This window comes from Pelobates fuscus, chromosome 1 (genome assembly GCF_036172605.1).
Source record: "Pelobates fuscus isolate aPelFus1 chromosome 1, aPelFus1.pri, whole genome shotgun sequence".
Taxonomy (NCBI): Eukaryota; Metazoa; Chordata; class Amphibia; order Anura; family Pelobatidae; genus Pelobates; species Pelobates fuscus.
In genome coordinates, this window is record NC_086317.1 from 71,845,923 (window position 1) to 71,860,659 (window position 14,737).

Here is a 14,737-nt window from a genome sequence, read left to right on the forward strand (position 1 = left end):
TCCACTCCAGCTCTCCCAGGGAGCTGGGGTAGAGTTAAAATAAAATAAAAAATTTGTGAGTGTTGGGAGAAATGAGTATGTGTGAGTCTGTAAGTGTGTATGTGTGTCTGTTAGTGTGTGTGTCTGTAAGTGTGTGAGTGAATGTGTGTATGTGTCGGTCAGTGAGTGCGTGCGTCTGTCAGTGATTGTGTGCATCTGTCAGTGAGTGTGTGCGTCTGTCAGTGTGTGTCCAAGTAATAGTGTGTGTATGTCATTGTTTGTCAGTGTATATGAGAGTGCGTCTGTCAGTGAGTGCGTGCGTCTATTAGTGAGAGTGTGCGTCTGTCAGTGTGTGTCCAAGTACTACCGTGTATGTATGTCATTGTTTGTTAGTGTATATGAGAGTGTGTGTCTGTCAATGAGTGTATGCGTCTGTCAGTGAGTGTGCGTCTGTCAGTCAAAGTGCGGCCTTGAGAGGAAGGGGTGGGGAAAATGTAAATTGGGGGGGGGGGGGGGGGGGGTGCCCGAGCAGCACAAATCCTAAATACATCACTGCCTGTCGGTCCATGCAGATCCATGCTATCCGAGCGCTGGCCCTGCTGTGTGCCTCCATGGGCTGGTGGGGAGATATTTGATCTCCCTCACCAGCCCAGAGGCAGGAGAGGACCCGGGGAGCTCTAGCCAGCATCTCTGCAGTGTTCCTCTTGCGAGGTCGCTCAGACCATTAAGACCACCAGGGATCAGGGATGGCAGCAAGGATCCCCCCTCCCAGGCAAAAGGTAAGAAGGGAGGGGGGATCCTTCTTACCTTTCCTAATCTGTCCCCCCCCCACCCCCCCCACCCCCACACACAATCACTCCAAACAAATTCACATAGCACTCTCACACACACATACAGCACCCTCACACACACACACAGCACCCTCACAAATACAGCATCCTAACACACAACCGCACAGCACACTATCAGCACTCTCTCACACACACAAAGCACCCTCACACACACACAGCAGTGTATGTATGTATATGTGTGTTTGTGACTGTGTATATAAAATATATAAATATATATACACATACATATACACGCGGCATGTGTGTTTGTGCTTTAGGGTGCACAACCTAATGCAATAGGCTTTGCACGTCTATGGTGCCATGTCTCTTCACCCCACAGTGGTAATCATTGCCACGCATGCACATAAGGTCTCCCCCACAGGCGAGCGTGGGAGGAGCCTAACCAAGCGCCAAGGGACATCGGCTCTGGATTCAGGTAAGTGACATTGCCGCGCAGCAAGGGGGCATTGTTGGATTCTACAGTGACAGGGTTTGTTTTGCTGGCACTATATAATCCCTTTAACTTACTTTATTGCACAGTGTTTAATTTAATTTTCTTATTTCCTGCTGTTAATTGCCTCCTAGAGTATACAGCGGCCTCCTGCATGTTTACTGTGTGACTAAGAATTAAGGTGACTTGTGTTTCTGCCTCGTGGCTTGTAAAATTTCTTGGTATTGTACCATTGTATTATTGTTTGCCTCCACTTGTTATTTTGTTTTTTACTAAGAGTTTTTGTACATAATAAAGTCGGATTATATTTACTGTTTGAAGTTGTTATAGTGTGCATTCTATATTATATAGATATCTGGATATTTAAACATTTAAGGGAGTGTTTATATGGTTTGCACCTGGTTATTTAAATATAATTGTGTCTCTCCATGTGATTTTGGTTTTTGAACTAAAAATTAAGAGAACATCTAAAGTAAACACACTGTGCTGTACAAATTAAAAAAATGGTTGGCGGTTTCTGTCTAATCCAATGCTTCAAATGGCACAGCATTGTAGGTCATAGGGTGCACACTCACAATCGCATCAGCAAGTTATGTTTGATGATGCCTAAGGTATGTTTATCTTGAACAACCACTCATGCATGTTCTCATTGAAATGTAAAAAGAAATAGCATTACACTGCCAGAGAAAGGGAACGGCATCTATTCATTAAAAACACATCCAGATACAATGGTTTTGGTGCTGTCTGTTAGATAAATAACTCAGTTTATTATATAGTTGCAGTGAAGATGTATAAACACCATGCAAATCACAGTACAAATATGTGAATAATTAATATTCTCTGTAACGTGATGTCACTATTTTCCTGCATAAAATTAATCTGTTCCTTACAACAGACCAATATCACTCATATACAGAGATATGTGATGTTTTCCTTAGTGGTCGCAATGGAGAAGGTCAGTACTTGTGTAAAACGTCAACTAATCCCCATTTACAATCAATTTTATGTGCCTTTGCATAAACCTGTTTCCTTTTACTCCATGTTTGTCCACCCATAGACAGCATGCCACAACACCAGTCACGTGACTCCAAACAAACTCCCACCACGTGGTCGGTCACTTCCGCTTTGTGCTAAGTCGAGGCTTGGAACGCAGCGCCATTTCCTCCCACTCGTAAACTTCCGGTTGACAGGACAGTTGTTTACGTTTGTAGGCTTCGGCCCCTCTGTCCTGATAAACGCGATGGCGGCTCCATCTATGGAGACAGGTAACGCGTCTCAGTTCTCTGTATCTTTATGGCTATGCTTGGGAATGAAGGTTTGAGTTCTCCATTTAAATCTCTGTGTGGCAGTAACAGCAATGTAGTCCTCCCCTTCTCGGTAACAGTAGGACACACAAGCAGGAGTTCTAATTTAAAGGTTTTTATGTCAAAGTTACCAAGCTGTAACTGCAGCTCACTTAGGGAATTTATTTTACCAAATACGCTAGTTTTTGCCTAATTTTGGGGGGGATTTTAGTTTTCCTCAATTAAAGGAACAGTCCAAGCATGGTAACCACTAAAGACTGCTGTTGTGGTTATGGTGCCAGGAGTGCCATGGCTACATCCCAGTAAGTAGTCAAAACCACTTCCTATAATGTGATAACTTAGTTTAGAAAAACTAATGTCCGAACTAATAACTTTTGCTTTAAAAGAACACAGAGAGTTCAATACTACAAATTTTAACTAATGATATAAATAAATAAAATTAAGCTTGTATTTATTAGTATCTCCAACAAATGCAATACACACACACAGACTGCTGAATACACACACACACACACAGACTGCTGAATACACACACACACACAGACTGCTGAATACACACACACAGTCTGCTGAATACACACACACACACAGACTGCTGAATACAGAGACTGCTGAATACATACACACAGTCTGCTGAATACACACACACAAGACTGCAGAATACAGAGATTGCTGAATACACATACTGACAGACTGCTGAATACACATACTGACAGACTGCCGAGTACACACACACACAGACTGCCGAGTACACACACACACAGACGGCCGAGTACACACACACACAGACTGCCGAGCACACACACACACACAGACTGCCGAGTACACACACACACACAGACTGCCGAGTACACACACACAGACTGCCGAGTACACACACACACACAGACTGCCGAGTTCACACACACACACAGACTGCCGAGTACACACACACACAGACTGCCGAGTACACACACACACACACACACACAGACGGCCGAGTACACACACACAGACGGCCGAGTACACACACACAGACGGCCGAGTACACACACACAGACGGCCGAGTACACACACGCACACACACAGACTGCCGAGTACACACACACACACACTGCCGAGTACACACACACACAGACTGCCGAGTACACACACACACAGACACACAGACTGCCGAGTACACACACACACACAGACTGCCGAGTACACACACACACAGACGGCCGAGTACACACACACACAGACTGCCGAGCACACACACACACACAGACTGCCGAGTACACACACACACACAGACTGCCGAGTACACACACACACACAGACTGCCGAGTACACACACACACACAGACTGCCGAGTTCACACACACACACAGACTGCCGAGTACACACACACACACACAGACTGCCGAGTACACACACACACACACAGACTGCCGAGTACACACACACACACAGACGGCCGAGTACACACACACAGACGGCCGAGTACACACACACAGACGGCCGAGTACACACACACAGACTGCCGAATACACACACACACAGACTGCCGAATACACACACATACTACATTGAGGTGTGAGGTGCTGTGTGTGGGGGGGGGGTGCTGTGTGTGTGTGGGGGGGTGCTGTGTGTGTGTGGGGGGGTGCTGTGTGTGTGTGGGGGGGTGCTGTGTGTGTGTGGGGGGGTGCTGTGTGTGTGGGGGGGTGCTGTGTGTGTGTGGGGGGGTGCTGTGTGTGTGGGGGGGGGGTGCTGTGTGTGTGGGGGGGTGCTGTGTGTGTGGGGGGGTGCGTGTGTGTGGGGGGGTGGGTGTGGGGGGGTGCGTATGTGAGGGGTGCTGTGTGTGTGTGTGAGGGGTGCTGTGTGTGTGTGAGGGGTGCTGGGTGGGGGTAAGGTTGCTGTGGGGGGTAGGGGTACTGTGTGTGGGGGGTAGGGGTACTGTGTGGGGGGGGTAGGGGTACTGTGTGGGGGGGGTAGGGGTACTGTGGGGGGGTGGGTGTGGGGGGGTGCGTATGTGAGGGGTGCTGTGTGTGTGTGTGAGGGGTGCTGTGTGTGTGTGAGGGGTGCTGGGTGGGGGTAAGGTTGCTGTGGGGGGTAGGGGTACTGTGTGTGGGGGGTAGGGGTACTGTGTGGGGGGGGTAGGGGTACTGTGTGGGGGGGGTAGGGGTACTGTGTGGGGGGGGTAGGGGTACTGTGTGTGGGGGGTAGGGGTACTGTGTGTGGGGGGTAGGGGTACTGTGTGTGGGGGGGTAGGGGTACTGTGTGTGGGGGGGTAGGGGTACTGTGTGTGGGGGGGGTAGGGGTACTGTGTGTGGGGGGGTAGGGGTACTGTGTGTGGGGGGGTAGGGGTACTGTGTGTGGGGGGGTAGGGGTACTGTGTGTGGGGGGTAGGGGTACTGTGTGTGGGGGGTAGGGGTACTGTGTGTGGGGGGTAGGGGTACTGTGTGGGGGGGGTAGGGGTACTGTGTGGGGGGGGTAGGGGTACTGTGTGGGGGGGGTAGGGGTACTGCTGTGGGGGGTAGGGGTACTGCTGTGGGGGGTAGGGGTACTGCTGTGGGGGGTAGGGGTACTGCTGTGGGGGGTAGGGGTGCTGCTGTGGGGGGTAGGGGTTCTGCTGTGGGGGGTAGGGGTGCTGCTGTGGGGGGTAGGGGTTCTGCTGGGAGGGGTAGGGGTGCTGCTGTGGGGGGTAGGGGTTCTGCTGGGGGGGGTAGGGGTTCTGCTGGGAGGGGTAGGGGTTCTGCTGGGAGGGGTAGGGGTTCTGCTGGGAGGGGTAGGGGTTCTGCTGGGGGGGTAGGGGTACTGTGTGTGTGGGGGTAGGGGTGCTGGGGTGGTAGGGGTGCTGCTGTGGGGGGGGCAGGGGTGCTGTGTGTCAGTATCCCCCCCTCCCTTCTTCTTACCTTTAATGAAGTGGGGGGGTGGACACAGCCATCCCTGGTGGTCCGGTGGTGGTAAGCACTGCAGGAGGAGGGATCTGTGATGCAGCTCCCCTGTCCTCCCGCGCGATGCTGTGTGGAGCGTTGCCAAGGTAACGCTCAGCAATGCTCCACACAGCATCGTGCGGGAGGACAGGGGAGCTGCTTCACAGATCCCTCCCCCTGCCTCCCGACACGGAAGCAGAGTAGGCGCCTGCCGTTTCGGGCAGGCAGGTGCCTACTCTGCATTGATGGCGAGCCTGTGGCCACAGAGAGGGCCCGGCGTGCCATAGGTTCGCCATCACTGTACTAGAGGGTGTTTCTGCTGAATACCTAAATCATACTTGGTTAATCAATAACATGCTGCTTGTAGATGCCATTTGATTGTCGAGGCCTTTTGCTATGCATGCACACTAGTCTCCCAATGCTTTCCTACTGGAAACCATAGGATTGTCGGAGATCATAAATGTTGATGATCTCAGCCAGAGAGGTGGCATGACTGGAGAGAGACCAGCGTGACGAGGGAGTAACAGTAACTAAAAAAACTACCTTTTTATAAAGAGATTCTCCAGTGCCAGGAAAACAAACCCGTTTTCCTGGCACTAGAGAATCCTGGAGTGCCCCATCCCACCTGCTCGCCATCGCACATAGTTGAAGGGGTTAAAACCCCTTCAGACACTTACCTGACTTACACTTACCTGACCCAGCGCCGAATCCCTCGGCGCTGGGTCAGGCTTCGCCCACGCTCCTCCCCGCCAACATCCGTCGGTGGGGGAGACTTTTTTTTTTTTATAATTTAATGAGAACTTATCTATGTATATGTGACATCAAATTAAAGCCATTTTTGCCCTTAAAAAACTGTATTTAATATGTTTTGGTGCAATAAATGACAGAGATGCAAATCGCATTTGAACACAAACGGCAAAAGATGCAAAAATGGCTTGTGTCCTTAAGGGTAAGACACGCTTTTGAAGCTGTGTCCTTAAGGGGTTAAGAAGTTACCTTTTTGTATTGGGGTTTTTACAATGTGTTTCCTTTTTTTCCCCTTTCTTTTTCCAATTTGTAATTACCTTGTAAATTTAATTTGTTTTTACTAATTTAGTGGATAGTTCCCTTTTGATTATTGAACATCCACTCTTTGGTTATTTGCCATTAACTGTTTGTTTGGCATTTTTGTTTTTATTTACAGATGAGCAAGCCCGGATTCGATTCCAGTTGGAGTTGGAGTTTGTACAGTGTTTGGCAAACCCTAATTACCTTAACTGTGAGTAATTGATAACACTAATATGTTTTTTTTGTTCTAATTAGAAAATATTTTTCCTCACATCGGTAGGTGTAATTTCCTTTTCATGCCCAACCCATTCTACCTTTATTTATTATTTTTGTGGGGGGTAAGTTGGTATAGTACATTTAATAGTAAAATGGTTTCTTTAAGCAACATAAACACTACAGCCTGATTTGAGTAGTACTGTGGCCCTGTTTTCCAGTATTGAGGCAAACTGTGTTTTCCGAACAGTTTACCTTCTTATCTGGGTCTCTGCTGGGTTACAAGGGTCTTCTTTGCCAAGTGACATGCATTCGGGCTCTGCAAAGCTGCTGAAGCCGGATACCAATACCAGTGCCATTCTGCAGCACTGTGCATAGAAATATTCAAACAATTAACTTTAGCATGCAAGTTAGCTGGAAAGTTGTTTTCCTGGCACTATAGCTCCCTATGATGTCTCCCTATCTGGCACCCGTTAAAAACCCCTTCTGTCACTTACCTGAGTCCAACTCTAATTTCACTCTAATTTCACATGGCGCTGGGTCAGGGTCAACCGGTGGGGGAGAACAGTAATGGCCGCACTCGTGTTAGGATTTCACCATAGGATTTCCCCTTATGTCACATTACCATTTTTCCGTATGTCCATGCAGAGCATGAGGACATCCAGCATCAGTTAGGTGACCAAAAGTCACTTAATGACCCGTAAGTCCCTCTAGTGGCTGTCTGGTAGACCAGGGCTCAACAAATCCCAGGTGCTCTGGCGTTTGAAATTTGTCAGCCCTTTAGCTAAAGCGGACGGCTAGGGGAACAATGGAGCTGGCTGACTGATGCAGCACGTGAGGGAGCGCTAAACTTCCTGCAGTTTCTCTCTGCTCCCTTGCACTGTTTAATGGTGCCAGGATATGATGTCATAGAGTGTGTCCGATCACACGAGAAAGGTGTTGTACTCTCCTTTTTTCCCACGCCGTGGCGGTTTCACTACGGCTGGTCCCACCTCCATGGCTGAGATCATCAATCTTTATGATCTCAGCTAAGCCAACCATAGGAAAGCATTGGGGGGGATATTGTGCATGTTCTCTATAGGTAACAATCAGCATCTCCATGGAGACACTGAACATAGAACTCTCTAGTGGCCATCTTTGAAACGGCAGTGTTTACATTGAAAAGGGTACAGGGACAGGCTATAGACACCTGAACTATTACATTAATCTGGAGTGGTTCTGGTGACTAAAATGTCCCTTTAAGAATTGCATATTTCCCATTGAAAATTAAACTTTGTTAGTTTAAAAAAACACAAAAAAACTGGCTCCTAGATTCCAAACAAACTTAAGTCCTGTGCTAGACCGCCACTAGAAGCGGAGTTAACCCTCAAAGGTAATTATTGCAGATTATTAAAAACTGAAATTATTACGTTTACATGGTTACAGGACTTGGGACTATGCACCCAGACCACATCAATGACCTGAAGTGGTCTGCATGCCTGTAGTGTCCCTTTAATGACTCCCCAACAATGCTGCTATACAGACTCTGGGTACCATGACCAGTTCAAATCACTGGAGAAACCGTTACTCCGATTTGTATGGCTTTGTCAGTTTTTTGAAAATGTAATAAATCAACTATTCACTGGTAAATCAGCAGTTGCTCAACTGACTTACTCAACCAATTAATGTTTTTGAGTGAGGGCTCTGCCACAAGCATGCAGGGAAGTGGTTTGACATAGAATGCAGGTGTCTTGAGGCATGCTGGTGCCATCACCTACAGTGGGCAGTAGTAGTTAGAGTGCCTCTTTAACTAACTAACTAGCCTAGTCTACACATTACAGCGAAAACGATTGAGTGCCCTTCAGGTTTCACTGATGCTTGTGATCTTGTTTTGGTAAGGAATTGACACTCCACAGTTTTAAAGTGCCATCTGGTGGTTTATTTAATTATAGCCTTGTTTCCTTTTTCCATAGTTCTAGCACAAAGAGGATACTTTAAAGACAAGGCATTTGTGAATTATCTGAAATATCTACTGTATTGGAAGGATCCAGAATATGCTAAATTTTTGAAGTAAGTACAGGACTATTTTTTTTGTAACCTATTTATATCTTACCAATTCTTTTCTTAATTAGTTTGCATGTTTGTTTTTTCCCCCCAAAGTATGATGTGTTAAATCCGAGAAAAGCACTTCCACTTTTTAAGGGTTTACCTTCATTATGAAAATATTACTACAAATAGCTTTCCATGTCTAAAGTCTGTAATGTTAGCTGAAGGAAACAAACCATTTGCAATCACTATGGTAAATTATTTGACTTTTTGGTGTTTTAAGCCAATGGCAATTATTAATATCGCCATTTATATAACCTCAACAGATTCCGTAGCGCTTTACACATTTTATTAGAGGGGGGATTTAAATATAAATAGGACAACTACAAAAAAACGTACAGAAACGACAGGTTGAAGAGGACCCTGCTCAAACGAGCTTACAGTTTATAGGACGAGCAATCCAGCTAAGATTTGAATTTTTGTCAATGACCAGAATGTATGCTGTCTGCCTTAAAGTTTTAAATATGCTCTCTTTAACATGACAGTTTGTTGCAGCAATAATGTACCTTGTCTTACCTCATTGTTAGTGCTGCTTTCACCATTAGTTGTAGATTATGCTAGCTTTGGTGTGCCTATAATCTTAATTTTATTAAAGACAGTCTCTCTTTACTAGAACTTCACAGCAGCACATTAACTCAAAGAGAAAACAACCAATCAGAAAAAAAAGTAATGGACCATAAAAGTCCCCTCCCAACCAACTACTTCCTCTTTCAAGCTGCGACAAAACAAACAGTACAAACAATATAACAGTATTCCCGGAAGAAAATGGATCCAACTGATGGTCGTCATCCGGAGAAGGGGTTCCAACGTGGTATCATAGATGAAACTTTAAACCAAAACGAGATAAACAGAATCGAAAAAATTGGTTAACGAACTAAATGTACTAAGAAAAACATGCAGCCACCCAGACAAAGGTTAAACATTACTAAAATCAACAGGATTTTCACTCAAACATTCCAGAAGTATACAAAAAATAAATATGCGACAGACAGAAGTGTAAACCTGCAAAACAGCATATTTACCTAATATATCCACCTCGGCTGACAAAACAGAACAAGGGTAGTGTGAAGAATCTGGGATTGAAATAATCGCCTCCTGTCATTAATAAAATTAAGATTATAGGTACACTAAAGATAGCATAATCCACAATTTTATAACATGACAGGAGGCTTCATATTTGCTGTTATAACGCTCAGCCAACAAGGCTAACGAAGCTTGAACAGCTGGTCTGAAATAAAATTGCTGGAAGGTGTCTTCTCGAGACCAGTCCGCCAAACGTAGGATGTTGTGAAGCAAAGCGCCAGCCACCAGGGCGCCAGATGCCGCCCTGCCAATCCTGAATCCACACCTGCCAAAGACAACAACCATCTGATCCATTGCGCCAAGGTTGTAGAAGAGACCGGTTTGTGAGGTCGTACATAGAAGGCCAGCAATTGCCCAGAGCGAGAAGGGCGAAGTGGAGTCGTAATCGCCACATAACAAGATAGAGCTGCCAATACGCAGAGTTTAGGCGAGTCTCGGAAATAAGGGTAGAAGTTAGCCAACCAGTCCGACTTAGTACGTCTAGACATAGAGAAGGCCCCCCACTCCGGCGAAAAGGAGAACGTGTCGACATCGAACGCCTGAACGTCAGAGATGAGGCAAAGCAGGAGAGCAAATATAGCTGAGAGTTGTCGGAGGGACATGTCCTGCTTATCCGGTCACTCCTGCAGAAACGATAAGACAGTGTGGACATCCCAGAGGGAGGAGTACTTGGGTGCCGGAGATCGTGCTAGTCTGATGCCCCTGAGGAATCTGCAAACCAACGGGTCTTGACCAATGGGGGAACCCCGGAGAGGCACATGAGCCGCCGAGGGTTGTCTCGCGGGTCAAAGAGGAGCATCCGCGGGGATGGCAGGAGGAGCGGGTCCTGATGCGAAAGTTTTAGAAGTTCTGGGAACCAACCCTGGCCTTGCCAAAGGAGGGGGTTAGTAACACGAATGACACACGTTGACATCATACTTGCAACAGGACTCTGGAAATCATAGTGAACGGAGGAAACTCATAAGCTCCCTGAGGTGGCCAGTCCTGGAGAAACGTATCCACCTCTGCGCAAGCCGGATACAGAAGCCAACTGAAGTAAGTCGGGACCTGGATGTTGGTCCTGAAGGCGAATAGGTTCACAGTGAACGGGTCCCTCAGATCTGCGATCTTGAGGAACACTAACCGAAGGAGCCTCCAATCGCTTGTATCCCTCCAATGTCTGGAGAACCAGTCTGCCGTCAGGTTCGACACTGCTGGGAGATAACCTGCCTGTAGAGTAATGTTATGTTGGAAACAGAAACTGTAAAAAATCTTCATCACTTCCGAAAGTACCCTGGAGCGGGCACGTCCTAGGCAGTTGATGTATTGCACGGCCATCCTGAGTAGAAGGCAACAATCCGAAAGGTGGTTCGCCAGGCTCTGTTTTGCAAACAAGCCTGCAATCAGTTCCAGGCAATTTTATGTGGTACTCCATCTGCGACTCCGACCTGGGGCCTCTCGTGGAGCCGTTTGCACGAGTGGCTCCCCAACCCGACTCCAAGCCGAAAATTGCCTTGCCGTTCCAGGCGGACATGTGAAGTGGCCACCAGCGAAGTTCAATCTTGACATCCGGAGTGAGAGGAATCACTTTGTCATAGGAAGGTCTCCTGTGCAGGAAGCGGGGCTTCAGGCGCTGCATGGTAGTGAAGGGGGCCCGGATACATCGCCTGGATCGATGCAGAGAGGAGACCCACTATGTGAGCCAGCACTCTGAGTGTAATCCGGTCCTGGCGCAGCATCCTCCGGATTTCCTTCAGAATGGTGGTGATCTTGGACTGAGGAAGGCGAAGGAGGCACTATTGCATTTATTTCGAAACCCAAGAAGTCGATCATCTGTGACTCGAGCGAGGTTTGATTTCTCCCGATTGACCACAAAACCCAGAAATTCGAACAAGGAGATCGCAGAGAGTGAAATTTCAGTGAAGAGTGACTCTCGCAAAATATCAGTAGATCGTCCAGGTAGATGATACAACGGACACCCCTGGATTGGAGTCATGTTGTCTTAGCAGTTTGGTGAAACACAACGGTGCCAAGCTGAGGCCGAACGGTAGGCAGGTGAACTGGCACGGTCGGACTGAAGGGTCCACCGGGACCGACAGGCGTCCTTCAGGTCCAGTTGTGTAAACCAATCCCTAGGGCGAAGAATGTCCCGCAACAGATGGATGCTTTCCATCTTGAAGTGTCTGTAAACAACAAAGGCATTCAGGTTCCTTAAGTTGATCAACGGGCGGAATTCCACTGATTTCTTCCTCACCAGGACTATGGAAGAGAGGAAACCCCTGTCGTCCGACGCCCACTGGACTGCGCCCTTTTTGAAAAGGGCCCTGATTTCGGCATCTACCAGAGACTGACGTTCCCTCGATGACACGAGGGCCAGGGGAAGATGAACCTGTGTCCGTGTGGAATGAAAGTCTATTACGTAGCCCTGAACGGTCTTTTTGTCTATGCAGTGATACAACCTGCCCGCATGCAACAGACTGGAAAAATAACTGGAAGAAGAGGGGCTCAAATGTGGGCACCCTTGCTCGCCCACAAGCACGGCTCCCTCTACTGCGGTCCGAACCGCTGGGAGTAGAAAGACCTCAACTGGAAGGTAGGGAAGAAGTGCTTGGGGTCCTCGATGGCCAGACAACCTAAAACGGCTGGCAATATAACCCCGCAGTCGGCCAGCCCTGCCTAAAACCTGTGAGCTGAGTGGGCACGAGACCCTTTTCATCGATGTCTCGGCTTTGTTTAGGGTAAAGGTTCATGTGTCTGTGAAGCTCGTTGATTTAGGGTTCTCCGAAGAGCAGACCCTTGGCCAGGGGGCCTAGTTCTTTTGACCCCAAATCTGATAGTTTAGCGTCCATGTGCAAGAGGACCGCTTTCCTACGCTTTGTGCAGAGCGCCACGTTGGTGTTGTCCAGCAGGCAAATGGAGCGCAGGGCCCAGTCTCGTATGGCTGGGCCCTGTAAGAAGGCCTCGTCCGCCAGCATGAGGATTCTGGCCAGGGGGCCCAACATATCCAGTAGCTTATCCTGCGCCAGTCAGAGGCTATGCTCGACCCCTTTCTTAGTGTCACGCCCGGTACAGGTCATGTAGGTGGAGACCATGGCGTCAAATTCCGGGGTCATGACGAGCTTATCCGGCAACTAGGGTCTGGGGCATTCCGCCTGTAGCCTCTTTCGTACCTCCCAGTCCAGAGGTTTGTGGACCCAGTAGTGTACAAACTGTGCCACGTGGTCGGGCAAGAACCATTCAGAGGACCTTGGGTGCCTAATGCACCATGGATCGAACAGGGGCTCGGTCGTAGAATCCAGGAATACGCCCTCCTCCTGGAGAGAAACAGGCTGCGGTTCTCACATGGTAGGCCCAAACTCACCTTCCCGTCTCTGACGCACGCCGGCCGCGGTAAAGCTGCCCGGCGGTGGGAGGAAGGATGTGGTGAGGGCAGAGAGGTCCCAGAAGACTGGGGCCACGCGGTGGCACGAGGCCATTAGATCCAACACGAGGGGCCGCCGGAGACTTACTCCGCGGCCCAGGCGCACGGGGAATTGGAGGAAGCGGCTAAGAGGCAGTCTCCCGCGATACTAGGGCCAAAGGAGAAAAAACTGAAAAACTAAGTAGATAGAACTAAATAGACAGATATGAGCTAACTGGACAAGGGGGGAAAAACTGCTAGAAGCCCTTCAATGAGGAAGTGGGATAGAGTAGAAAGGAGAGATGATATAGTCAGAAGTCTAGGACAGGCACGATAATGCCAGAAAACTAGGTACTAATAGAGAATATATAGAAATTATCTCACATGCCACCCACTAAGTGCAGGAGGCAGTGGTACTCTGACCTGTGCTTGATGTGGAGCAGCAAAGAAAGAGGAAGTAGTTGGTTGGGAGGGGACTTTTATTGTCCTTTACTTTTTTCCGATTGGTTGTTTTCTCTGTGTTAATGTGCTGCTGTGGAGGTGTAGTAAAGAGAGACTTAAGCAAATATGAAGCCTCCTGTCATGTTATAAAATTTGTTTTTGGCCTGTGTAAACTTTTCTAAAGGTTTGGAGAGACTGCTCATTTTAGAATTAACTTATATATGCGTTAACTATACTCTCATTATTTTCCCCTTCCAGATACCCACAGTGCTTACACATGTTAGAGTTGCTGCAGTATGAACACTTCCGCAAGGAGCTGGTAAACGCCCAGTGTGCCAAGTTTATTGACGAGCAACAGATTCTGCATTGGCAGCACTACTGCCGCAAACGCATGAGGCTCCAGCAGGCCCTGGCTGAACAGCAGTTGCAGAATAACACTATTGGCAAATGATGCACCATGCCCACCATGGGACTTTATACTTTGCCATACTGCTGTCCAGGATCCCAATAAATCATCCGTCAATGTAGTTATCTGACATGGCATTGCCTAAAAGCTACTTTAGATACATGCAGTGCGAGTGAAGTTCCATCTATGTAATGGGGCACAGACATTTGCAATAAAAGGCTATTGCATCACAACTTGAATTCCTGTTAAAGATCTATGACAACATAGCAAGTTAATCACAAATTAATTATCAGAAGCTGAAGAACTCTGTGCTGCTACCTGCACCGAAATCATGAACAATGTGAGGCTATTTGCCTTTATAGACTTTTTTCATATGTTCTTTTATAAAAGTGGTTTTGATTTTACCTCACTGAATACTTCAGGATTGTATATAGTAATTTCCTATCACAGTGTGTATAAGAGATGTTGACTACCTTAAGTTAAAGATAGTGATTATTGTTACAGGAAATACAGTTCATCAGTCCTCACATGGCTTCTCTATGATATTCTAGGCTTAGAATATCTATTTAAATGGAGTTCTGTTAACATCACTTGTTATATAAAACACTTTCTTTCAAACACA

General features: G+C 47.6%; 1 protein-coding gene across 1 annotated transcript; it reads left to right on the top strand.

Annotated features, from left to right (window-relative positions):
- The first annotated feature begins 2,415 nt into the window (after positions 1 to 2,415).
- On the top strand, positions 2,416 to 14,737 carry MED31 (mediator complex subunit 31). The gene is made up of 4 exons (XM_063443870.1): positions 2,416 to 2,525; positions 6,645 to 6,719; positions 8,674 to 8,770; positions 13,968 to 14,737. Exons 1-4 carry the CDS (start codon positions 2,501 to 2,503, stop codon positions 14,158 to 14,160), a joined length of 390 nt encoding a protein of 129 aa, XP_063299940.1. The 5' UTR covers positions 2,416 to 2,500; the 3' UTR covers positions 14,161 to 14,737.